The following is a 27,584-nucleotide window of genomic DNA, read 5'->3' as shown; positions in this document are numbered from 1 at the left end:
TTTTATGCTTTTCTTAACTCCTGTTCTGAACATTTGAGATTTACTATGCAATCTGATACACGTCAAATCAGTTTTCTTGATCTTCTGATCTTGTGTGAAGATAATGTTTTATACACTGATCTTTACAGGAAACCTACTGATCGTAACAGTTTGTTGAGGGCTGATAGTTGTCACCCACTTCCCTTGAAAAATAGTTTGCCCTACAGCCAATTCTGTCGAATCAAAAGAATTTGCATTAAACAATCAGATTTCGACAGAAATATGGCTGAGACTCAGGATAAGTTCAAGGAGAGGGGGTACAACAATGATCAGATTAATATTGCCATTGAGAAAATTCAAAACAAAACGAGACATGACCTTTTTCAAGGTCAGTCTCGCAAAAAGACGCATTCATGCGTTCTTACTACCCGCTATTCAAAGTGCTCTGAACAAATTAAAGGAATCGTTCACAAACATTGGCAAATTCTGAAATATGATGATAGTCTTGGTAATGTGTTTTCTGATCTTCCCCTGGTCGTATTCTCGCGGGGCAGAAATCTCAGAGACCAATTGGTACACTCTGATTTACCACCCCAAGATATTCCTGAACAACGCCTATTTGCGCCCATACTGGATGGAAATTACAAGTGTAATGGCTGTGCTCAATGCAATGGCACTTACAAATGTAGATCCTTCAAACACCCCCAAACAGGGAAATCTATCCCAATTAAAGGTGTTATTACGTGTTCCACTAAGGCAGTTATTTACCTTATAACTTGTCCCTGTGGTAAAAATTATGTGGGTAAAACAAAGCGTGAATTAAAAGTACGTATCTCAGAGCACCGTAGCACCATTAGGTGCAAAAACCTGACTTACCCAGTTGCGGCCCACTTTTTGGAGGCAGGCCATTCGATTTCGTCTCTGCGTTATATTGGCATCGAACATGTCACCCTCCCAAGGAGAGGGGGTGACCTTGATAATTTATTGTTAAAACAAGAGGCTGCCTGGCTCTTTAATTTAAAGACACTTGCTCCCTTCGGTCTCAACATAGACTTTGATCTGAAGCCATTCTTGTGATTATTGTGATTTTGCCATTGTTTGTTAGATACTTTTTAGACTACAAATGCTATGATCATGTTATCCATTTGTTTGTCTTTTTGTATGTTTCTTGTATACCATTTTTTAAATATTTCAGTTAACCAATGATATTAGGCCATACTTGGCCATGATTACAAACACCTGTGTGTCTCTTGACACTATATAAATGACTCATCTCCCAGTGTTTGTGATGATACCCTGATGAAGACAGCTTAGCTGTCGAAACGTTGGTTATTAAAATTTTTGCATCTGAGCTCTTAGAGTGTGCGGCTTTCCTTTATTTTCTAGTGTTCTGCTCTGCTAGCCAGCACCTCGCCTTTATAGGTGTGCGTTTCTTTTTTCTAGACCGTGGTTTGATTAACAAGAAGTTAATCTTTAAACCGATGTATAACACTTGTATGTTTTATGAATTCTTATAATGAGTATTTCTGTTTTTGAATTTGGCGCTCTGCAATTTCACTGGATGTTTGCCATGTGGGACGGTAGCGTCGCACACCCTCGAGAGAGGTTAAGCATATCCCAGTTTAGGTCACCTAACAGAACGAACTCTGAAGATAGATGGGGGCCAATCAATTCACATATGGTGTCCAGGGCACAGCTGGGAGCTGAGGGGGGGTCTATAACAGGCGGCAACAGTGAGAGACTTATTACTGGAGAGATTCATTTTTTTAAATATAAGCTCAAACTGTTTGGGCATAGACCTGGAAAGTATGATAGAACTTTGCAGGCCATCTCTGCAGTAGATTGCAACTCCTCTCATTTTGATGGAAAATGTTGTATTTGGGGATGGAAATTTCATAATTTTTGGTGACCTTCCAAAGCCAGGATTCAGACACGGCAAGGACATCAAGGTTGGCAGAGTGTGCTAAAGCAGTGAGTAAAACAAACTTAGGGAGGAGGCTTCTGATGTTAACATGCATGAAACCAAGGCTTTTACGGTTACAGAAGTCAACAAATGAGAGCGCCTCTGGACACACAGGGCCTGGGATAACCTCTACATCACCAGAGGAGTAGGATGAGGGTACGGCTAAAGGCTTTCAGAACCGGTCAGGTCACGTTGACGACTGGCTCCCTCCGGTCAGGTCACGTTGACGACTGGCTTCCTCCGGTCAGGTTATAGTGACGACTGGCTCCCTCCGGTCAGGTTATAGTGACGACTGGCTCCCTCCGGTCAGGTTATAGTGACGACTGGCTCCCTCCGGTCAGGTTATGTTGACAACTGGCTCCCTCCAGTCATTTGTGTGTTTTAATTATTTAATCAAATAGCATGCTTAAAGCATCAGACAAGTTCAGTACATATAGTTGATTGTATAAAAACACATGGGGCGATTGGTAGAAAGAACAGATGACTCTTGGTTGACCAAGATGTATTTTAGTTGGGGACAGCACTAGAACATGATTTTGGGGCTCCCGAGTGGCGCAGAGGACACTGCATCTCAGTGCTTGAGGCGTCACTACAGACACCCTGGTTCAAATCCAGGCTGTATAACAACTGGCCGTGATTTGGAGTCCCATAGGGCGGCGCACAATTGGCCCAGCGTTGTCCGGGGTAGGCAGTCATTGTAAATAAGAATTTGTTCTTAACTGACTTGCCTAGTTAAATAAAGGTTACATTTAAATACATTTAAAAAATAGAGTTTCCTGACAATCAATTTTTTACAAATCCGGCAAGGCACCAATTTTGAGAAGGGTTTAAAACAAAGGTTTCAAACCAATTCATGAATGTAATTGAATCTAGGTATGTCTTGCCTTTAATGTAATGGCATGAAAAACAATTGGCTGAATATTATACAATGACTTATCAACAGCTCTAATAATTTGCCTCCACAGGAAATCTACACTGGCAGTTATAGAATATACTATATATCCTAGAAACCTCGTTAAACTATCATTATGACGTCATGGATGAATTCTAGAATATATTATATAGCCTAGAAACCTGGTTAAACTATCATTATGACATCATGGATGAATTCTAGAATATACTATATAGCCTAGAAACCTGGTTAAACTATCATTATGACATCATGGATGAATTCTAGAATATACTATATAGCCTAGAAACCTGGTTAAACTATCATTATGACATCATGGATGAATACATTTGAGTGGTTACACTCCTCCTTCCCCCATCGCTCAGCTGTTTACCAAACCAAGCCTCTGGGCAGCCATTTTGTTACTGTTGAATAAACCCACACAACCCAGCAATCTGCAGTTCATACAATAACAAAGCTGTCATTCCACCACTGTTTTGGTTATAAGATGATTATGGGGTTGGAGAAATGTAACTACTTTCAAATTCATAGACAGACCTATGCATGCAAGGACTGACCATCCATGATATCAACATTATAGTTTTAACCATGTTGAGGCTATAAAGTGTTGGTTTACATTTCTAAACATTGGAGTAAAAAAAAGCTTATTTGGGGTTCTGATGGGGTACAACAGTTGACCTAAGCTCATGAGGCATGTGTTATATTCTTCAACAATCAATGGCTATAAATTATTAATTTAAAAGTCACAATATGGATGTAGCTATTGCATATTTCCGCTTTAACACCATACATCAGTTCAACAACTGCAGAGTTTGTGCCTCTGTATTTAAGACAGTACTTACTAGTGTTAATCAGGGAACGGTTTCTCAAACCCATCATATTGCTAAGTTCACCGTTAGAACCATTGGACGCCTTAAGATGCGTTTGGGAAACCGGGCCCAGATATCCAGTTTCCTCCTCTTCTTCCTCCTCCTTTATCAATGTAACAGTCATCTCCCCCTCTTCCTCTTTCACTCCATAAACTGTATCCTCCTCTCCTTTTACTGTGACATCCTCCTCCTCTTTCACTCTGAACGCGTCTTTTTCTTCTTTCACAGTAACGGCCTCACCCTCTACTTCTTGTTTTACTGTAACATCCTCCTCCTCTTTCACTCTGAACGCGTCTTTTTCTTCTTTCACAGTAACGGCCTCACCCTCTACTTCTTGTTTTACTGTAACATCCTCCTCCTCTTTCACTCTGAACGCGTCTTTTTCTTCTTTCACAGTAACGGCCTCACCCTCTACTTCTTGTTTTACTGTAACATCCTCATCTTCTTTAGCAGGAGGAGAGTAGCTCAGTGACCGCATGGTTGGGAATGTTAGCTAGCTAGGCTAATGCTAACTCAACCAGCCCGCTAGCTGACTAATAACAACAACACCGTAAATATGAAATTAAATCTGATAACTAACTAGACGACAGAAGTGGGTTTAAAACACAGTGGCTAATATACACTAAAGCGTCTAAAGAGCTTTATTGGTTCGGCTATTTTGTCTAGCAAGCTACCGAGGTGGCTGACGAACTGTTGCAACTGTTGAAAGAAGCGTTCCGTCCACTAGATTATACGTCACATCAACATCATTACCTTAAATACCCACATCGCCATCTGCTGACTGGAGTGGGTAACACAGTTGAGTAAAATGTTTATTTTATTGTCAGACAAAAAGTTAAAGGGTAGGAATAAGGGACATCGCTGGTCCTAAAATATTCATTAGCCCCCCCCCCTAAATAAATCAATATCAATCAATATATTTTTTCTGTGATTTACTTTTTCGTCAACCGTTCCATCGCATCTTAAACTTCTTACCAGGCCGGCACTAGGACCGGGGGAGGCTGCTGCTGCACTAGTGACTGTTAGACTTTCTTCAGCAATACTAGGAGACAGGGGTACCCCTACACAGAACTGAACTGGATCAAAGATGGAGGACAGAAATACTAGGAGAGAGAGGTACACCTACACAGAACTGAACTGGATCAAAGATGGCGGACAGAAATACTAGGAGAGAGCGGTACCCCTACACAGAACTGAACTGGATCAAAGATGGAGGACAGAAATACTAGGAGAGAGGGGTACCCCTACACAGAACTGAACTGGATCAAAGATGGCTGACAGAAATACTAGGAGAGAGGCGTACCCCTACACAGAACTGAACTGGATCAAAGATGGAGGACAGAAATACTAGGAGAGAGCGGTACCCCTACACAGAACTGAACTGGATCAAAGATGGAGGACAGAAATACTAGGAGAGAGGGGTACCCCTACACAGAACTGAACTGGATCAAAGATGGAGGACAGAAATACTAGGAGAGAGGGGTACCCCTACACAGAACTGAACTGGATCTAAGATGGCGGACAGAAATACTAGGAGAGAGGGGTACCCCTACACAGAACTGATCTGGATCAAAGATGTCGGACAGAAATACTAGGAGAGAGGGGTACCCATACAGAACTGAACTGGATCAAAGATGGCGGACAGAAATACTAGGAGAGAGGGGTACCTCTTCACAGAACTGAAATGGATCAAAGATGGCAGACAGAAATACTAGGAGAGAGGGATACCCCTACACAGAACTGAACTGGATCAAAGATGGCAGACAGAAATACTAGGAGAGAGGGGTACCCCTACACAGAACTGAACTGGATCAAAGATGGAGGACAGAAATACTAGGAGAGAGGGGTACCCCTACACAGAACTGAACTGGATCAAAGATGGCAGACAGAAATACTAGGAGAGAGGGGTACCCCTACACAGAACTGAACTGGATCAAAGATGGCGGACAGAAATACTAGGAGAGACGGGTACCCCTACACAGAACTGAACTGGGTCAAAGATGGCGGACAGAAATACTAGGAGAGAGGGGTACCCCTACACAGAACTGAACATGTATCAAAGATGGCGGACAGAAACACTAGGAGAGAGGGGTACCCCTACACAGAACTGAACTGGATCAAAGATGGCGGACAGAAATACTAGGATGGAAGCAAATGTAAGGGATTATAACGAATCATGCAGAAACATGTACAGTTGACAGGAATGTTAGTTAATGTAGAGACAAACGATTATGCATTTTTTATCATGAAGTTGATTCACGAAAATCGCGATTTAGCCAGCTAGCTGACTAGCTAACATTAACATTAACCAGCTAGCTGACTAGCTAACATTAACCAGCTAGCTGACTAGCTAACATTAACGAGCTAGCTGACTAGCTAACATTAACCAACTAGCTGACTAGCTAACATTAACCAACGAGCTGACTAACATTAGCCAGCTAGCTGACTGGCTAACATTAACGAGCTAGCTGACTAGCTAACATTAACCAACTAGCTGACTAACTAACATTAGCCAGCTAGCTGAGTAGCTAACATTAACCAACTAGCTGACTAGCTAACATTAACCAGCTAGCTGACTAGCTAACATTAGCCAGCTAGCTGACTAGCTTTATGAGTGTTATGACATGAGTATGAAATTGTCATTCTGGTTGTTTTAGGGACTCCTGAAACAACCAGCAAACCAGGCTGTCGTTTTGTGAAACAGTGAATGTATAGAATCTAGTTAGCTAAAGAATTTACTGCAAATTGAATGTACAATTGTGTAAGCTTGCCTTGCTGATATTTGCCATGCAGATAGATGAAATAACATAGCTAGCTATGTTCTTGCTTATTGTGCAGTGGATGATTAAAATACCTGTATGCCTATGGATGTGTAGCTAGCTATCTAGCCGATCTGAGTATGGACCCAAACGTTTGGTATACATATTAGTTCAGAACTTATGAACCTCAGCTATCATAGCCAGTTGTATCAACTTCAAAACAGCCTGAATGACATTAATGAAGCCTATGGATTGAGCAGAATATAATATCATGTTGTGCCAAGGATGCAAGTCGTATATACATGTAGTTATTACCATGCATGAGATCTCCACATTGTAGCCTGTACATTTAATATATTCACTGATCATGTACTCTACCTTGGCAAATAAAGGTGCAGTTTAGGTATGAATGTCTGAGATTATTTTTCAGTCATATCCAATACCAGGAGTATCAAATTCCAGTCTTTGAATGACGCTGTGTCTGCATGTATGGATTACAATTATACACTTCAACAGTGTTTACCAATCTTGGTCCTGGGACATCAATGGTTACACATTGTAACTAATAGACTAGAAACAGGATTTAACTAGTTAATTCATATATACAGAAATATAATGTTAAAAACAGAACACTACACTTCCTATGCATCATGTAAATACTCTAACACTGGTTCATCTCAATATCTAATGTCCTTCATCTGCATTGATCTGATAAACACAGGATAGGTGGTGTATTTCATCAAATTACACTTCATTTCAACCAGTAGAGAATGTGAAACGCTTTATTGAAAAGCTCATTATCCAAGTGTTATAAATACAAGTTCAATCTGTCCTTCAATGCACATCTGTTGTGCATTATAAAAACAGAGGAAGAAAGAGGAGGTGGTGAGAGAGGTGTAAAAGACAGAAAGGGAAAGAGGTAAGCACATAGGAGCAGGCACATAACAGTGTAGGTTCCGTCCCTCTCTCCGCCCCAACCTGGGCTCGAACCAGGGACCCTTGCACACATCAAGAACTGACACCCACCGAAGCATCGTTACCCATCGCGCCACAAAAGCCACGGCCCTTGCAACGCAAGGGGAAACCCTACTTCAAGTCTCAGAGCGAGTGACGTCACTGATTGAAACGCTATTAGCGCGCACCACCGCTAACTAACTAGCCATTTCACATTGGTTACACAGGGAAGGCAGCACATGATTAATGAATCACAGTGCTACATAAATATTCTCTCAGTTCATCACAATTACAAAGTCTCATGTCGGCCCAAAAAGTTCTTAAAAGCAGGTGAGGTGGCGATGATGGGACTGGGGGTTGGCATCCTCTCACATAAAAACATATCTGCAGACGAGAGACAGATGGAGAGAGAGAACATGTTTAAGCCTTGTGTTTTTATTTTTTATTCTGACATTGTTAGTCATCAATCAGGAGGTGAAATGCAAAACTGACCTGGGATCATTAACTCTGGGACTACTGCATCTCTATCTTTATTTCAATGTAAAGCATCTCTTTAATAATACTTCCTGTATAATATAAACTGACCTGGGATCATTAACTCTGGGACTACTGCATCTCTATCTGTATTTCAATGTAAAGCATCTCTTCAACAATACTTCCTGTTGACCTGACCAAGTGACCTCTCACCTCTGATCATGCTGTGCCCTCTATGTAGCCAGTTCAGATGCAGGAGGAGTTCACCGACACAGCTGATATAACCTAGAGGATTTAGGGAGAAGGGGAGAGAGGGATGAAGTGAAGGAGACTCTTATTGAGAAAATAAGGTAGTTAAAGCGACAGTGTTCAACAGGAATCTGTGTGGCCTCACCTGGTGTCCACACCACACTAAGTGGCTGCAGAGTACTTTATGCTGAAAAACATGAACGGACATACAAACAAGATAGTGTAGTTATAGAAATAACGAAGTGTCTTACTATTCTCCATGGTTGGCCCTCTTGTCTATTCTTTGAAGGTGGAAGGAGCCATAGTTTTACACCTGAACCTGCTTACTGCACAGCACAATCCATCAATCAGATTGATACATGAGTGTGAAGGTGTGGGTTATAGGGTGTCTAATTGTTCTACATTTTTTCAATATGGATGATTTAAAATAGCCTGTTTTGTTTTTGTACAGACATCACACCCTTACCTAAACAGCACCCTCACCTGAGAAGTAGAAATCAAAGGGAGAGAAACTTTGAATTGAATAACTGCAGTTGACATAGCTCAGTAAATGGAAGAATACTCTTATTGCAATGTGAATGGCTCTTAAAAGAGCCTTTGGTTGTGCATAGTGTAGTCTATGGTGTTGCCAGGGAACAGCACCCTCTTTGAAGAAGTAGGAGGTGAAGATCTCCTGCACACGGATTGCCTCTCTTGCTGAGTTGTTGGACCCCATCCTTGAAACATCCTGCAGAGCAGCAGACTCCTCCTCTGGCACACAGCGACGAGCTGCAGATCCCCTCCTGGTCCTCGTGTCCATCCTCATGAAGTTACGCAGGACACAGGTAGCCTTCATGTAACAGTTGTTAAAGTACTGTGTGAATTTCCCCAAGTTCATATATTAATATGGCATGTTGATTTGTTATTATGCATGTCTGCATCCTGGGAGTAGGGGAGTGTGTACTTAGTACAGTACAGCACCGGTTACACTATTTACACACAAACATCTGCCACAATAGTAATCATATAGACTGCACAAGCACCAGAAACGCTGTTGTTTTGACAAGTAGCAATAAATCACTGATATCAATTAGGGGTGAAATCCGGTTGTACGTGATGTTGTAACTAACTCAACTAAAAAAACACATGAACATTTAGAGATATCTTTTACCTCACTGATTAGAGGACAACCTGCAGAAGACAGTTAGCTACTGTTAGGGTTGCGTCAATTCGAATCTGGTATCAGTACAAAAATAGTCAGCACGGAGTAACTTCTGATTTCTTTGTACTTTAATTAATGCAAACACTTGAATGGTAAATATGATGTTCGTATATACGGGCTCACTTAAACACCACGCAGAGTGTTTCATTCAGATCTAGGTTGTGTTGTTTAAATGTTCCCTTTATTTTTTTTAGCAGTATATGTTGCTCCATCTATGTTAATACAATATAAACCTCTTATGTTTAGCATTAGTATTCATAAGCTATGCACCACAACTAGTTTAAGAAAATATAACCCAACACTACATTTTGGAGTGATGCATTTAAATGTAGGGGTCGCTAAACAAAGGAACGCAACACTTATTTGTCATCACTCATCGATATCGTGTTGAAATCAACTGTGCGAGAGGAGGGAGATGAGGTTGTGCGTCCTGTTAAAACTAACAGCTCAAAAACCACACGGAATCTGGGAATGATGTGTACATCACTGGTTAGAGGACAACTTGTATAAAACCGCTAGATACATTTTGGAGTGATGCATTTTGATTCATTTACATTTACATTTAAGTCATTTTGGTGGTGTCGTGGAAATTCAGTAGAGAGAGAGACTTGGTCAAACAATAACCTTTATTTAATATTGATTAATTATTGCAATAATGAAACCATCAGCCCAACAGTCTTAACTGACTGTTAGGTTGAGAGTCTACCCTTTACAGACAATACACAGTTTATATAGCTTATACCCAGAATGCTTGGATCCACCCCTCCCATCTAGATTGGGGGGCACCATAAGCCACTTTGGGCTCATCCTGTCTTCATCTGCACCTGGTGTTATATTAACCCCGGGCCCTGGCCTAATTTCCCAGATGCCAGGATGTCTACGGACCATTGAGGCCTTTGTTCTACTCCTCTCTATCCCAGCTAAACATACACCATATCTTGTCTATGGAATGCAGGCTCAATCATCGGAGACATATGTCTCACCTGCACCACTAATCGTAGAATGGAATGTGGCCGTTTGGTTTTTAATCACGAGACATTAATCAATTGTCAGCTTCAAGCCATCTCTAGTGAAATCCATGTCCTCGACACCCAGACTAGCTGCAGGAAGCTAGAGTGGACACCATAAAACTCAGAATTAGCAGGACAGAAATATCTTACTGTTTGTTAAGTAAATAATTGTTGAATATCCACCAAATGAGGTAAATTGTGACATCATTAAAATCCTCCTACTACAATGTTAAAACATTCTACATTGTGACATAATTTCATTGATATCATGAAACAACTCGTTCATGTATTTTCTGATGTTTGATCAGAGATCTTTTATCAGAGTATCTCTTGTCACATTCACCACAGCTATAAGATTTCTCTCCTGTGTGAGTTCTCCGGTGTGATATTAGGGTGCTTGGGTGACTAAAACTCTTCCCACATTGAGTACAGCTAAAAGGTTTCTCTCCTGTGTGTGTTCTATGGTGTGAAGTCAGCTGGCGAGATGTAGTAAAACTCTTCCCACATTGATCACAGCTATAAGATTTCTCTCCTGTGTGTGTTCTCTGGTGTGAAGTCAGCTGGCTGGATGTAGTAAAACTCTTCCCACATTGATCACAGCTATAAGATTTCTCTCCTGTGTGTGTTCTCTGGTGTGAAGACAGCTGGCTAGATGTATAAAAACTCTTTACACACTGATCACAGCCATAAGATTTCTCTCCTGTGTGTGTACGCTGGTGTACTATCAGGTTGTTTAGCTGAGTAAAACTCTTCCCACATTGACCACAGCTATGAGGTTTCTCTCCTGTGTGTGTTCTCTGGTGTATAGTTAGATAGCTAGATGTTGAAAAACTTCTCCCACATTGATTACAGCTATACGGTTTTTCTCCTGTATGTCCCCGCTGGTGTACTATCAGGCTGTTTAGCTGAGTAAAACTCTTCCCACATTGATCACAGCCAAAAGGTTTCTCTCCAGTGTGTATTCTCTGGTGTGATTTCAGGGTTTGTAGCTGAATAAAACTCTTCCCACATTCATCACAGCCATAGGGTTTCTCTCCAGTGTGAATTCTTTGATGTATTTTAAGGTCTCCTGAAGAGTTGAATCTCTTCCCACAGTCAGAGCAGCAGTGAGTTCTCTTCCCTGTGGGTCTCTGCTGGTTTTTCTTGAGGAGTTCTGATGTGGAGAGACTCTTCTCTGCCTCGTCAGCATGATGTTGTTGAGGCTCCACAGAGGATCCACGATAGTCCCGCCTCTCTCCTGTGTGAATGGCAAAGTCAGACAGATGGTTAAAGGCCCACAACAGTAGAAATACACTGTTTATTTGAGGTAAAAGGTGATGCCCAGAGCATACCCATGAAGTTGTACAACAATTGACGTCTGTTAAATGATTTGACAATTAAGACAGTCAAGTTAGCAACAAGTCATATTTTGTCTTGTTTTCACATTAGTGTTAACTAGAAATAAGTTATTAATGCCGGCGACCCAAAACAAAAAAACGACCCAAAACAACGGCGCCGCAGAAGGGGCAGACGGAGCGGTCTTCTGGTCAGGCTCTGTAGACGGGCACATCGCACACCGCTCCCGAGCATACTACTCGCCAATGTCCAGTCTCTTGACAACAAGGTAGACGAAATCCGAGCAAGGGTTGCCTTCCAGAGAGACATCAGAGATTGTAACGTTCTTTGTTTCACGGAAACATGGCTCACTCAGGATACGTTATCAGAGTCGGTACAGCCACCCGGTTTCTTCACGCATCGCGCCGACAGAAACAAGCATCTCTCTGGTAAGAAGAAGGGCGGGGGGGGTATGCCTTATGATTAACGAGACGTGGTGTGATCATAACAACATACAGGAACTCAAGTCCTTTTGTTCACTTGATCTAGAATTCCTTACAATCAAATGCCGACCGCATTATCTACCAAGAGAATTCTCTTCGATCATAATCACAGTCGTGTATATTCCCCCCCAAGCAGACACATCGACGGCCCTGAAAGAACTTCATTGGACCCTATGCAAACTGGAAACCACATATCCTGAGGTTGCATTTATTGTAGCTGGGGATTTTAACAAGGCTAATCTGAAAACAAGGCTCCCTAAATGTTATCAGCATATCGATTGCGCAACCAGGGCTGGCAAAAACCCTAGATCATTGATATTCTAACTTCCGCGACACATACAAAGCCCTCCCCTGCCCTCCTTTCGGAAAATCTGACCACGACTCCATTTTGTTGCTCCCAGCCTATAGACAGAAACTACAACAGGAAACACTCAGGTCTGTTCAACGCTGATCCGACCAATCGGAGTCCATGCTTCAAGATTGCTTCGATCACGTGGACTGGGATATGTTCCGCATAGCGTCGGACAATAACATTGATGAATACGCTGATTCGGTGAGTGAGTTTATTAGCAGTGCATTGGTGATGTTGTACCCACAGCGTCTAATAAAACCTTTCCCAACCAGAAACTGTGGATTGATGGCAGCATTCGCGCAAACCTGTAAGCGCGAACCACTGCTTTTAATCAGGGCAAGGCGACCGGAAACATGACCGAATACAAACGGTGTAGCTATTCCCTCCGCAAGGCAATCAAACAAGCTAAGCGTCAGTATAGAGACAAAGTAGAGTCGCAATTTACGGCTCAGACACGAGAGGTATGTGGCAGGGTCTACAGTCAATCACGGACTACAAAAAGAAAACCAGCTCGTCGCGGACCACGATGTCTTGTTCCCAGACAAACTAAACAACTTCTTTGCTCGCTTTGAGGACAATACAGTGCCACCGACACAGCCCGCTACCAAAACCTGTGGGCTCTCCTTCTCCATGGCCGACGTGAGTAAAACATTTAAACGCGTTAACCCTCGCAAGGCTGACGGCCCAGACGGCATCCTTAGCCGCGTCCTCAGAGCATGCGCAGACCAGCTGGCTGGTGTGTTTACGGACATATTCAATCCATCCTTATGACAGTCTGCTGTTCCCACATGCTTCAAGAGGGCCATCATTGTTCCTGTTCCCAAGAAAGCTAAGGTAACTGAGCTAAATGACTATCGCCCCATAGCACTCACTTCCGTCATCATGAAGTGCTTTGAGAGACTAGTCAAGGATCATATCACCTCCACCCTACCTGACACCCTAGACCCACTCCAATTTGCTTACCGCCTCAATAGATCCACAGACGATGCAATCGCCATCACACTGCCCTATCCCATCTGGACAAGAGGAATACCTATGTAAGAATGCTGTTCATCGACTACAGATCTGCATTTAACACCCTAGTACCCTCCAAACTCGTCATTAAGCTCGAGACCCTGGGTCTCGACCCCGCCCTGTGCAACTGGGTACAGAACTTCCTGACGGGCCGCCCCCAGGTGGTGAGGGTAGGAAACAACATCTCCACCCCGCTGATCCTCAACACTGGGGCCCCACAAGGGTGTGTTCTCAGCCCTCTCCTGTACTCCCTGTTCACCCATGACTGCGTGGCCATGCTCGCATCCAACTCAATCATCAAATTTGCAGACGACACTACAGTGGTAGGCTTGATTACCAAAAACAACGACGGGCCCTCGGAGTGTGGTGTCAGGAATTTTTGTTTAAATATTTGTTTTAACCTTTCTTTAACTAGGCAACCTCAGGAGGCTGAAGAAATTTGGCTTGTCACCAAAAACACTCACAAACTTTTATAGATGCACAATCGAGAGCATCCTGTCGGGCTGTATCACAGCCTGCTCCGCCCACAACTGTAAGGATCTCCAGAGGGTAGTGAGGTCTGCACAACGCATCACCGGGGGCAAACTACCTGCCCTCCAGGACACCTACACCATCCGACGTCACAGGAAGGCCAGAAAGATCATCAAGGACAACAACCACCTGAGCCACTGACTGTTCACCCCGCTATCATCCAGAAGGTGAGGTCAGTACAGGTGCATCAAAGCTGGGACCGAGAGACTGAAAAACAGCTTCTATCTCAAGGCCATCAGACTGTTAAACAGCCATCATTAACATTGAGTGGCTGCTGCCAACATACTGACTCATCTCTAGCCACATTAATAATAAAACATTTGATGTAATAAAATGTATCACTAGCCACTTTATATAATGGTTACATTACCCTACATTGCTCATCTCATATGTATATACTGTACTCTATACCGGGGTGGCAGGGTAGCCTAGTGGTTAGAGCGTTGGGCTAGTAACCGAAAGGTTGCAAGTTCGAATCCCCGAGCTGACAAGGTAAAAACTTGTCGTTCTGCCCCTGAACAAGGCACTTAACCTAGGCCGTCATTAAAAATAAGAATTTGTTCTTAACTGACTTGCCTAGTTAAATAAAGGTAAAAAAATACTGCATTTTGCCTATGCCGGTCGGCCATCGCTCATCCATATATTTATATGTACATATTCTTATTCATTCCTTTACACTTAAGGTAGTTGTTGTGAAATTGTTAGAATATGTGTTAGATATTACTGCACGGTCAGAACTAGAAGCACAAGCATTTCACTACACTCGCATTAACATCTGCTAACCATGTGTATGTGACAAATAAAATGAAATGTTATTATATATATATTATATATAGCGCAACATAAGGAGACACTAAATGTGACAAGTTAGCATTTCAGAATACAAAAAAACTGTCTAACTTACATAACACTCCCCTTTATGTAAAGGATTAATACCCTTTAGCCTTGGCCACCCTTATCTTTTTGCTTAGTTTCCATTCTCTGATTGGCTCAGACATTAGGGCATAGATTCTATTGGTGGCGTGACCATTGCAATGACACAAAAATAAACAGACATGCACACTCCTATTGCAAGTGCCTATAACTGATTAACTAATGTTCCTGTCTTGGCCATTGGGCCTTCACAAGTCCAAGCCTATGGTGCTTACAAATGATTAACCAATGTTCCTGTCCAAAGGCCTTCACAAGACCCACAATGACCAGGTGTGTTGATCCAGCTTTGCACAATCACATGGATTCTGCTTCCATATGTCTAATGGTTAACCCTATATTGATTTTGCTTACTACTTCTAAGAAAACAGTGTAGATACTGGAAAATGTCCAATAAACTCCAGAAATGTAAAATAGGAATGGGGTTGCCCTAACGCCGGGGGAACACGAGTAAGCATAATTCACTGGAAGGGGAACACATTGCATGCCAGCCAATGTTAGTCAATGTTGGGCTCCCGAGTGGCGCAATGGTCTACGGCACTACATCTCACTGCTTGAGGCGTCACTACAGACACCCTGGTTCAATTCCAGGCTGTATCACAACCGGCAGTGATTGGGAGTCACATAGGGCGTCGCAAATTGGCCCAGCATCGTCCGGGTTTGGCTGGGATAGGCCATTATTGTAAATAAGAATTTGTTCTTAACTGACTTGTCTAGTTAAATAAAGGTTCAATTTTAAACAAATTAAAATAGTGTTTTATGATAAACCGTTTTTTACAAAACCGTCAAGGCACCAACTTTGAGAAGGTTTTAAAACAAACGTTTCAAACCAATTCATGGAATTAAACAAAGAATGAATGTTAATGAATCTAGGTATGTTTCGCTTTTAATGTAAATGCTATTAATAAATTTGAATGAATATTATATAATGACTTATCAACAGATCTAACAATTTGACCCCAACATAAAATCTACACTGGTAATTCTAGAATATACTATACATCCTAGAAACCTGGTAAAACTATCATTATGACATCATGGATGAATTCTAGAATATACTATATAGCCTAGAAACCTGGTTAAACTATCATTATGACATCATGGATGAATTCTAGAATATACTATATAGCCTAGAAACCTGGTTAAACTATCATTATGACATCATGGATGGCCAGTCTTTGTATTTATAGGGTAGTGAATTCAGGGGGTAGCCCTGAGCTGAACTCAAACCTGGGTCCACTGAAAGTCAAGCCAACACCTTATAACTGTTATGCCAAGATGTCTGAACTTCTTGAGGAGGTCGCTAGGTTTTGGGTTACGGTTGCTACAATAGCTTTTTCTATGAATTTGAGAATGGTAACATTTCTCCAGCCCCCATTCCTCAGCTGTTTACCAAACCAAGTCTATGGGCAGCCATTTTGTTGTTGTTTAAACCCTAGGTTGTCCCTTTAAAAAAGCCACATCACATCAAAAAGCCAAGTCACATCTGCAGTTGAAACAATAACAAAGCTGTCATTCCACCACGAGTTGGTAATAAGATGATGATGGGGCTGGAGAAATGTAACTACTCTCAAATTCATAGACAGACCTACGGATTCAAGGACTGACCATCCATGATATCAACATTATAGTTTTAACCATGTTGAGGCTATACAGTGTTGATTTACATTGTTTCTAAACATTGGAGTAAAAAAAGCTTATTTGGGGTTCTGATGGGGTACAACAGTTGAACTAAGCTCATGAGGCCATTTGCACACACTGTACACTGTATATAGACTTTTTCTATTGTGTTATTAACTGTACATTTGTTTATGTGTAACTCTGTGTTGTTGTTTGTGTCGCACTGCTTTGCTTTATCTTGGCCAGGTCGTAGTTGTAAATGAGAACTTGTTCTCAACTGGTCTACCAAGTTAAATAAAGATGAAATAAAAAACATTTAAAACATGAGGCATCTGATGGGGTAAACAGTTGAACTAAGCTCATGAGGCATGTGTTATATTCTTCAAGAATCAATGGCTATAAATAAATAATTTAAAAGTCAAAATATTGATGTAGCAATTGCAGATTTCCCCTTTAACACCAAACATCAGATCAACAACTGCAGAGTTTGTGCCTCTGTATTTAAGACAGTACTTACTAGTGTTAATCAGGGAACGGTTTCTCAAAACCATCTTATGGCTAAGTTCACCGTTAGAACCATTGGACGCCTTAACATGCGTTTGGGAAACCGGGCCCAGATATCCAGTTTCCTCCTCTTCTTCCTCCTTTTTCACTCCATAAACTGCATCCTCCTCCTCTTTTACTCTGAACACGTCTTTTTCTTCTTTCACTGTAACAGCCTCACCCTCTACTTGTTTTTGTATTGTAACATCTTTCTCTTCCTCCTCCTCTTTCACCAGAACTTCTTTCTCCGTCCAGCAGACCTCCTCTTCTTTAGCAGGAGGAAAGTAGCTTAGTGAACTCATGGTCGGGGATGTTAGCTAGCTAGCATTAGCGACTAGCCTAGTTCTAAGCTAACTTAGCAAACCAGCTAGCTGACAAACAACGTAAATATATAATTAAATGGCCCAACAAGTACATACAACAGAAGTGTGTTTAATACACAGCGACTAATATACACCAAAACAGTGTAAAGAGCGTGAATGTTGTAGCTATGTTTGCTAGAAAGCTACCGAGGTGTCTGACTAGCTGTTGTTGTTGAAGGAGCGTCCCGTCCACTAGATTATACGTCACACTGGCAGCATCGCCTGAACCTAAAAGACGCACATCGCCATCTGCTGACTGGAGGGCAACGCAGTTGAGGAACCAAACGTTTATTTTTCATTTATTTCAGAAAAGTTTAATATTATATTAAGTCGTTCAAAGAGAAGCATGTGTTAATTGATTCGTGTTTAATGAGTGAGAATTTAAAGCAAACTTTACACCCACTACATATTTGCATTGAACCATACTTCTGACATGGATCATTTTGACCCCAGAGGCATATCTTTTATCATAGCCAAAATGTATTTTATTCAATTCTTCCAATTTTTCATGACTTTGTCAATCAACTGGTTGTTAATACATCTAAATCATGGTTTAGTGTTTCTGTATCAATATGGACTTTTAACAAATTCAAATCCTTTGGAGTCATTTTGACTCCAGCCAAAAGCATCTTTGATAAATAGGACGTTTAATTCAAATCAAAATCACATTTTATTGGTCACATAGACGTGTTTAGCAGATGTTATTGTGGGTGTAGTGAAATGCTTGTGTTTCTAGCTCCGACAGTGCAGTAAAATCTAATAAGTAATATCTAACAATTTCACGACATATACCCAATACACACAAATCTAAGTATTTGAATCTAGGTTTCTCTGTAGACATGATCCATCCCACCAGAGGGTGGAGGGGCTCCTGTAACAGTGGTTTTAACCAGATAGACACCTGCAGACACACATTATAGTGCCTCCCATGTACTCTCCTAAGATTGGACTCTTCTATACCACGTATCACATGACTGTGTACAAAACTGCAAGGGGTATACAGTGCATTCATTAAGTATTCAGACCCCTTCACTTTTTAAACATTTAGTTACATTACAGCCTTATTCTAAAGTTGAATAATTTTATAATTGAATAATCAATACCCCATAATGACATCACAATAACCCATAATGACAAAACAAAATCATTTTTTAAAAACATTTTTACAAATGTATTTACTTAAGTATTCAGACCCTTTGCTATGAGTCTCGAAATTGAGCCAGATGCATCCTGTTTCCATTGATCTTCCTTGAAATGTTTCTACAACTTGATTGGAGTCCACTTGTGGTAAATTCAATTGATTGGACATGATTAGGAAAGGCACACAACTGTCTATATAAGGTCCCACAGTTGACAGTGTATGTCAGAACAAAAACCGAGCCATGAGGTCAAAGGAATTGTCCATATTGCTCTGAGACAGGATTGTGTCGAGGAACCAAAAAATGTCTTCAGCATTGAAGATACCCAAGAACACACTGGCCTCCATCATTCTTAAATGGAAGAAGTTTGGAACCACCAAGACTCTTCCTAGAGCCGGCCGCCCGGCCAAACTGAGAAATCGTGGGAGAAGGGTCTTGGTCAGGGAGGTGAACAAGAACCTGATGGTCACTCTGACATAGCTCCAGAGTTCCTCTGTGGAGATGGGAGAACCTTCCAGAAGGACAATCATCTCTGCAGCACTCCAGCAATCAGGCCTTAATGTAGCAATGATTAAATTGTCAAAATTTATTTCAATGGACAATTAAGTGAACTGTTCACTACTGTAAGTTGCTCTGGATAAGAGCGTCTGCAAAATGACTAAAATGTAAAATGTCTTCCTCGTACCTCAGCCAGCATTGTGAATGGTTAGGAAATAATATTTCATGTTTTACTCGTACCTCAGCCAGCATTGTGAATGGTTAGGAAATAATATGTCATGTTTTACTCGTACCTCAGCCAGCATTGTGAATGGTTAGGAAATAATATGTCATGTTTTACTCGTACCTCAGCCAGCATTGTGAATGGTTAGGAAATAATATGTCATGTTTTACTCGTACCTCAGCCAGCATTGTGAATGGTTAGGAAATAATATGTCATGTTTTACTCGTACCTCAGTCAGCATTGTGAATGGTTAGGAAATAATAAGTAATGTTTTACTCGTACCTCAGCCAGCATTGTGAATGGTTAGGAAATAATATGTCATGTTTTACTCGTACCTCAGCCAGCATTGTGAATGGTTAGGAAATAATATGTCATGTTTTACTCGTACCTCAGCCAGCATTGTGAATGGTGTCTGATGCAGTGACATACTAGACCATGGCAGTAAATCTAATACTTAGGTGTTTTTAGTGATTCATGAAAGGTCTGGGGTGGTTCTGTGGTTATAAGTTACTGACCTTGGAATACATTTCTGGCCATGCTGGCAGGGTCTGAATCAAACCCAATGTCCACCTGGTACACTGGCAGGGTCTGAATCAAACCCAATGTCCACCTGGCACACCGACAGGGTCTGAATCAAACCCAATGTCCACCTGGTACACTGGCAGGGTCTGAATCAAACCCAATGTCTACCTGGTACACTGACAGGGTCTGAATCAAACCCAATGTCCACCTGGTACACTGGCAGGCTCTGAATCAAACACAATGTCCACCTGGTACACTGACAGGGTCTGAATCAACCCAATGTCCACCTGGTACACTGGCAGGGTCTGAATCAACCCAATGTCCACCTGGTACACTGGCAGGGTCTGAATCAACCCAATGTCCACCTGGTACACTGACAGGGTCTGAATCAACCCAATGTCCACCTGGTACACTGACAGGGTCTGAATCAACCCAATGTTAAGGGGAGGAAAGATTGGTCAAGAGGGTGATGATTATTGTTGTTCTACTGCCTGATTGTTATGCAACAACACTGTTTACAAAAGCTTTGTTAAATCAGCACAACAGTTTTCAGCTGTGCTAACAATTGCAAAAGGGTTTTCTAATGATCAATTAGCCTTTTAAAATGACAAACTTGGATTAGCTAACACAACGTGCTAGCTAACAACACTGTTTACAAAAGCTTTGTTAAATCAGCACAACAGTTTTCAGCTGTGCTAACAATTGCAAAAGGGTTTTCTAATGATCAATTAGCCTTTTAAAATGATAAACTTGGATTAGCTAACACAACGTGATATTGGAACACAGGAGTGATGGTTGCTGATAACGGGCCTCTGTACGCCTATGTAGATATTCCATAAACAATCAGCTGTTTCCAGCTACAATAGTCATTTACAACATTAACAATGTCTACACTGTGTTTCAGATCAATTTGATGTTATTTTAATGGACAAAAAAAGTATTTTTCTTTCAAAAACAATAACATTTCTAAGTGACTCCAACCTTTTGAACGGTAGTGTTAATCATTTTAGAATAAGGCTGTAATGTAACAAAATGTGGAAAAAGTGAAGGGGTCTGAATACTTTCCGAATGCACTGTATTGTTACACCATGTAGCAGCAGTATAGACCTAGTCTGTTCATTATATACATCTACATGATGTATTGTTACACCATGTAGGAGTAGTATAGACCTAGTCTATTCATTATATACATCTACATGATGTATTGTTACACCATGTAGGAGCAGTATAGACCTAGTCTGTTCATTATATACATCTACATGATGTATTGTTACACCATGTAGGAGCAGTATAGACCTAGTCTGTTCATTATATACATCTACATGATGTATTGTTACACCATGTAGGAGCAGTATAGACCTAGTCTGTTCATTATATACATCTACATGATGTATTGTTACACCATGTAGGAGCAGTATAGACCTAGTCTGTTCATTATATACATCTACATGATGTATTGTTACACCATGTAGCAGCAGTATAGACCTAGTCTGTTCATTATATACATCTACATGATGTATTGTTACACCATATAGGAGCAGTATAGACCTAGTCTGTTCATTATATATATCTACATGATGTATTGTTACACCATGTAGCAGCAGTATAGACCTAGTCTGTTCATTATATACATCTACATGATGTATTGTTACACCATGTAGGAGCAGTATAGACCTAGTCTGTTCATTATATACATCTACATGATGTATTGTTACACCATGTAGCAGCAGTATAGACCTACAGTAGCTGGCTACTTATTTAGATGTTGTTTGACTTAATGAAACTGCCTTAAATGTGCTGTAGTAAACATTTTTTAATCGCACTAATCAATCACCACATTCCTGTCTTTGTATGTCTCAATATAACAGTATAATTTAATTAAATCCATGTAAAATAATCTTAGTCTGAAAATAAAATGTGATCCTCAACTGCGTTTCCCTCCAGTCAGCAGATGGCGATGTGCGTCTTTCAGGCGATGCTGCAGCGTGACGTATAATCTAGTGGACGGTTCTTCATAAACAGCTCGTCAACCACCTCGGTAGCTTGCTAGCCAACATAGCCGAACGATTCAAGCTATTTAGACGCTTTCGGTGTATATTAGCTACTGTGTTTTAGACACACTTCTGTCGTATCTACTTGTTAACCTATTTAATTTAATATTACGTTATTTTTTTATTAGTCAGCTATAGTAGCTGGCTGGTTAAGTTAGCATTAGCCTAGTCGCTAATGATAGCTAGCTAGCTAACATCCCCGAACATGAGCTCCCTAAACTACTCCCCTCCTGTTAAAGAAGAGGAGGTCTGCTGGACGGAGAAAGAAGCTCTGGGGCTGAACATTGTCGTGAAAGAGGAGAAGGAAGAGGAGGATGTTACAGTAAAACAAGAAGTAGAGGGTGAGGCTGTTACAGTGAAAGATGAAGAGAAAGACGTTTCAGTTAAACAAGAGGAAGAAGAGGATGATGCTGTTTTTGGAGTGAAGAAGGAAGGAGAGATTACTGTCACATTGGAAGATGAAGAGGAGGAGACAGGAGATCTGAGTAACACCAGTAAGTACCGCCTTCAATTAGTTTTTAACTTTGGATATTCGGAGTTGGCTCGTCAATACCTCTTCAACGGAGGGCCCTGGGATGATGACTGATATGTCTAGAATCAGACGACGTAGAGAACCGTTCAAACATTTGGGGTCACTTAGACATTTCCTTGTTTTTGAAAGAAAGCATTTTTTTTTGTCCATTAAAATATCATCAAATTGATCATAAATACAGTGTAGACATTTTAAATGACTATTGTAGCTGGAAACGGCTGATCTTTAATGGAATATCTACATAGGCGTACAGAGGCCCGTTATCAGCAACCATCACTCCTGTGTTCCAAATGCTCGTTGTGTTAGCTAATCCAAGTTTATCATTTTAAAAGGCTAATTGATCATTAGAAAACCCTTTTGCAATTATGTTATGTTGGTGCTAACATCTTCAGGACAGGAATACCGGTTTACTTAATGGAGGAATAAACACACATGTTCATCATTGGTGTTTTAACCAGAACGGGGGAAAATGCACTTTATTTATTTTCGCACATGCGCAGTCATACATCTCTCATAGGGCATGACTGTACCAGTGTAAGAACACAACTCAACAACATATTAGTCCACATGCCAACATGTTAGCACAGCTGAAAACGGTTGTGCTGATTTGAAGAAGCAATACAACTGGTCTTATTTAGACTAGTTGAGTATCTGGAGCATCAGCATTTATGGGTTCGATTACAGGCTCAAAATGGCCAGAAACAAAACTTTCTTCTGGAACTCGTCAGTCTATTCTTGTTCTGAGAAATGAAGGCTATTCCATGTGAGAAATGGCCAAGAAACTGAAGATCTCGTACAACGCTATGTACAACTCCCTTCACAGAACAGCACAAACTGGCTCTAACCAGAATAGAAAGAGGAGTGGGAGGCCCCGGTGCACAACTGAGCATGAGGACAAGTACATCAGAGTGTCTAGTTTGAGAAACAGACGCCTCACAAGTCCTCAACTGGCAGCTTCATTAAATAGTACCCGCAAAACACCAGTCTCAACGTCAACAGTGAAGAGGCGACTCCAGGATGCTGGCCTTCTAGGCAGAGTTGCAAAGAATAAGCCATATCTCAGACTGGCCTATAAAAATAAAAGATTAAGATGGAAAAAAGAACAGACACTGGACAGATGACTTCTGCCTAGAAGGCCAGCATCCCGGAGTGTTTTGCTGGTACTATTTAATGAAGCTGCCAGTTGAGGACTTGTGAGGCGTCTGTATCAGCAAGTTGTGTTCCTCTGACAGGTTGTGTTCCTATAGGTTGTGTTCCTATATCAGACCACACTAGCACCAGTGTTCCTATATCAGACCACACTAGCACCAGTGTTCCTATATCAGACCACACTAGCACCAGTGTTCCTATATCAGACCACACTAGCACCAGTGTTCCTATATCAGACCACACTAGCACCAGTGTTCCTATATCATACCACACTACCACACCAGTGTTCCTATATCAGACCACACTAGCACCAGTGTTCCTATATCAGACCACACCAGTGTTCCTATATCAGACCACACCAGTGTTCCTATATCAGACCACACTAGCACCAGTGTTCCTAAATCAGACCACACTAGCACCAGTGTTCCTAAATCAGACCACACTAGCACCAGTGTTCCTATATCAGACCACACTAGCACCAGTGTTCCTATATCAGACCACACTAGCACCAGTGTTCCTATATCAGACCACACTAGCACCAGTGTTCCTAAATCAGACCACACTAGCACCAGTGTTCCTATATCAGACCACACCAGTGTTCCTATATCAGACCACACCAGTGTTCCTATATCAGACCACACCAGTGTTCCTATATCAGACCACACCAGTGTTCCTATATCAGAACACACTAGCACCAGTGTTCCTATATCAGACCACACTAGCACCAGTGTTCCTATATCATACCACACTAGCACCAGTGTTCCTATATCAGACCACACCAGTGTTCCTATATCAGACCACACTAGCACCAGTGTTCCTATATCAGACCACACTAGCACCAGTGTTCCTATATCAGACCACACTAGCACCAGTGTTCCTAAATCAGACCACACTAGCACCAGTGTTCCTATATCAGACAACACTAGAACCTGTGTTCCTATATCAGACCACACTAACACCAGTGTTCCTATATCAGACCACACCAGTGTTCCTATATCAGACCACACCAGTGTTCCTAAATCAGACCACACTAGCACCAGTGTTCCTATATCAGACCACACTAGCACCAGTGTTCCTAAATCAGACCACACTAGCACCAGTGTTCCTATATCAGACCACACTAACACCAGTGTTCCTATATCAGACCACACCAGTGTTCCTATATCAGACCACACCAGTGTTCCTAAATCAGACCACACTAGCACCAGTGTTCCTATATCAGACCACACTAGCACCAGTGTTCCTATATCAGACCACACCAGTGTTCCTATATCAGACCACACCAGTGTTCCTATATCAGACCACACTAGCACCAGTGTTCCTATATCAGACCACACTAGCACCAGTGTTCCTAAATCAGACCACACTAGCACCAGTGTTCCTATATCAGACCACACTAGCACCAGTGTTCCTATATCAGACCACACCAGTGTTCCTATATCAGACCACACCAGTGTTCCTAAATCAGACCACACTAGCACCAGTGTTCCTATATCAGACCACACTAACACCAGTGTTCCTATATCAGACCACACTAGAACCAGTGTTCTTATATATGAACACACTAGCACCAGTGTTCGTTGTTTCCTCAGTTTGCCACTTCGGCTTGTTGTTATTTCATTCTGTTATTTTCTTCTTGTCCCATCGGCCATGGTCATAGGAGCTTATATTAATTAATATTAATGAATCCCCTCTGTTGCAAACCAAATGCTAGGCTAGAATCATGGGGTAATAATGTCTAGATAATTCTTTCTAGTGGAGATTAGTTTATAAATTGCCTGGTTGAGCTGTGGGACAGTGGATGTGTAGGCATGATTCAAATAGAACTGTTAACAGCCATTACCCGGGTAGTATTGTGAATAACTAACGGCTATTAACCAATCAGCATCCAGGATCCAAATGTTGTGTTATAATGAAATATCTAGTCTGGATTAAACCTCAATAGGAAGACTGTTTTATCATATAGTTTCATTCAGGTCTCTGTTTAACTAAATACTTTGTTTGTCTTTGGCAGGAGAGAGACCAGACTTTCCCTTTGACAGACGGAAGAGTCCTTCAGGGAAACCAGACCCAGAGACTCCCAAACCAGTGACACGACATCACTGCTCCCTGTGTGGAAGGAGTTTTACCAAGTTAGGGAACCTAAAAGAGCATGAGAAAAAACACACAGGAGAAAAGCCTTTCCAATGCTCCCAGTGTGGAAAGAGATTTTCACGAACTCATGAACTAATATTACATGAAAGGACACACACAGGGGAAAAACCACACTATTGCTCCCAGTGTGGAAAGAGTTTTGCGCAGTTAGGGAACCTAAAAAAACACAAGAGGGTACACTCCGGAGAGAAGCCTTACCCCTGTTCCCATTGTGGAAAATATTTTAGGCTGTCAGAACACTTAAAATCACATGAGAGGACACACACAGGGGAAAAAACACGCACTTGCTCCCAGTGTGGAAAGAGTTTTTCCCATTTAGGGAACCTAAAAAAACATAAGAGAATACACACTGGAGAGAAACCTTACCCCTGTTCCCATTGTGGAAAGAATTTTAGGTTATTACAAAACTTAAAATCACATGAGAGGACACACACAGGGGAAAAACCACACAATTGCATCCAGTGTGGAAAGAGTTTTTCCCATTTAGGGAACCTGAACAAACATAAGAAAATACATTCTGGAGAGAAGCCTTACTGCTGTTCTCGTTGTGGAAAGAATTTTACATTGTCAGAAAGCTTAAAATCACATGAGAGGACACACACAGGGGAAAAATCACACAATTGCTCCCAGTGTGGAAAGAGTTTTTCCCATTCAGCGACCCTCAATCAACATAAGAGAATACACTCTCGAGAGAAGCCTTACTGCTGTTCCCAATGTGGAAAGAATTTTGCATTGTCAGATAACCTGAAGAAGCATGAGAGGACACACACAGGAGAAAAGCCGTACCAATGCTCCCAGTGTGGAAAGAGATTTTCAAGAACACCGGACCTGAAGAAGCATGAACGGACACACACAGGAGAAAATCCTTACCACTGCTCCCAGTGTGGAAAGAGTTTTACTGACTTAGATAGCCTGAACATACATAAGATAATACACTCTAAAGAGAAACCGTACCATTGTTCCCAGTGTGGAAAGAGTTTTACTAAGCTAGGGAACCTGAAAAGGCATTTGGATATACACACACAGGGGAGGATAAGCTCCCAGTTTGGAAAGAGTTTTAGTTAGGGAACCTAATTGTGGAAAGACATTTTCCCCGGACAGAGGACCTGAAATCACGTGACAGAATAGACAGGCTGTGTTCTGACTTATGTTTGACTGTTGTTTTATGGCACATTAAATCATATTGTTTATATGAAATTTAACTCAAAAATAGGCCTCTACTTTTGTTTTAGTTTTTAACTCTGGAGACATGATCATGTCTAAAATGTGATTCGTTGAATACAAGTATGAACCCTTATTATTCCACAATGTGCTGATTGTAAAAATGATTTGATTAATGCAACATTATCTGAATAAAACTCTATATAACTATGTTAGTCACTAGTGGACATTCATTATATACATCTACATCTATGTACTTATAGAAACTAGTTATTCTGAATGGATGGCTGGAAGGTACATAACACAACGTATCAGGAGGGGTCTTCTGATTGGGTGAATGGATGTCAGGACAGGTCTTCTGATTGGGTGAATGGATGTCAGGAGAGGTCTTCTGATTGGGTGAATGGATGGAGAGGTCTTCTGATTGGGTGAATGGATGTCAGGACAAGTCTTCTGATTGGGTGAATGGATGTCAGGACAAGTCTTCTGATTGGGTGAATGGATGTCAGGAGAGATCTTCTGATTGGGTGAATGGATGTCAGGAGAGGTCTTCTGATTGGGTGAATGGATGTCAGGAGAGGTCTTCTGATTGGGTGAATGGATGTCAGGACAGGTCTT

The 27,584-nt window shown here is 41.4% G+C and overlaps 1 protein-coding gene across 1 annotated transcript; it reads left to right on the top strand.

The window, feature by feature from the left end:
* The first annotated feature begins 15,875 nt into the window (after positions 1 to 15,875).
* Positions 15,876 to 27,181, top strand: LOC115149613 (zinc finger protein 135). Its single transcript, XM_029692565.1, has 3 exons — positions 15,876 to 15,885; positions 22,411 to 22,464; positions 25,666 to 27,181. The coding sequence occupies exons 1-3, from the start codon at positions 15,876 to 15,878 to the stop codon at positions 26,868 to 26,870; spliced, it is 1,269 nt and encodes a 422-aa protein (XP_029548425.1). The 3' UTR covers positions 26,871 to 27,181.
* Positions 27,182 to 27,584: the final 403 nt, after the last annotated feature.

This window comes from Salmo trutta, chromosome 15 (genome assembly GCF_901001165.1).
Source record: "Salmo trutta chromosome 15, fSalTru1.1, whole genome shotgun sequence".
Classification (NCBI taxonomy): domain Eukaryota; kingdom Metazoa; phylum Chordata; class Actinopteri; order Salmoniformes; family Salmonidae; genus Salmo; species Salmo trutta.
This window is presented reverse-complemented; position numbering and strand designations above follow the sequence as displayed.

Excerpts from the sequence above, each read along its gene's own strand:
- LOC115149613 (XM_029692565.1), top strand. Across the intron at positions 22,465-25,665 it reads AGGAGATCTGAGTAACACCA|GAGAGAGACCAGACTTTCCC; the intron begins GTAAGTACCGCC and ends TGTCTTTGGCAG.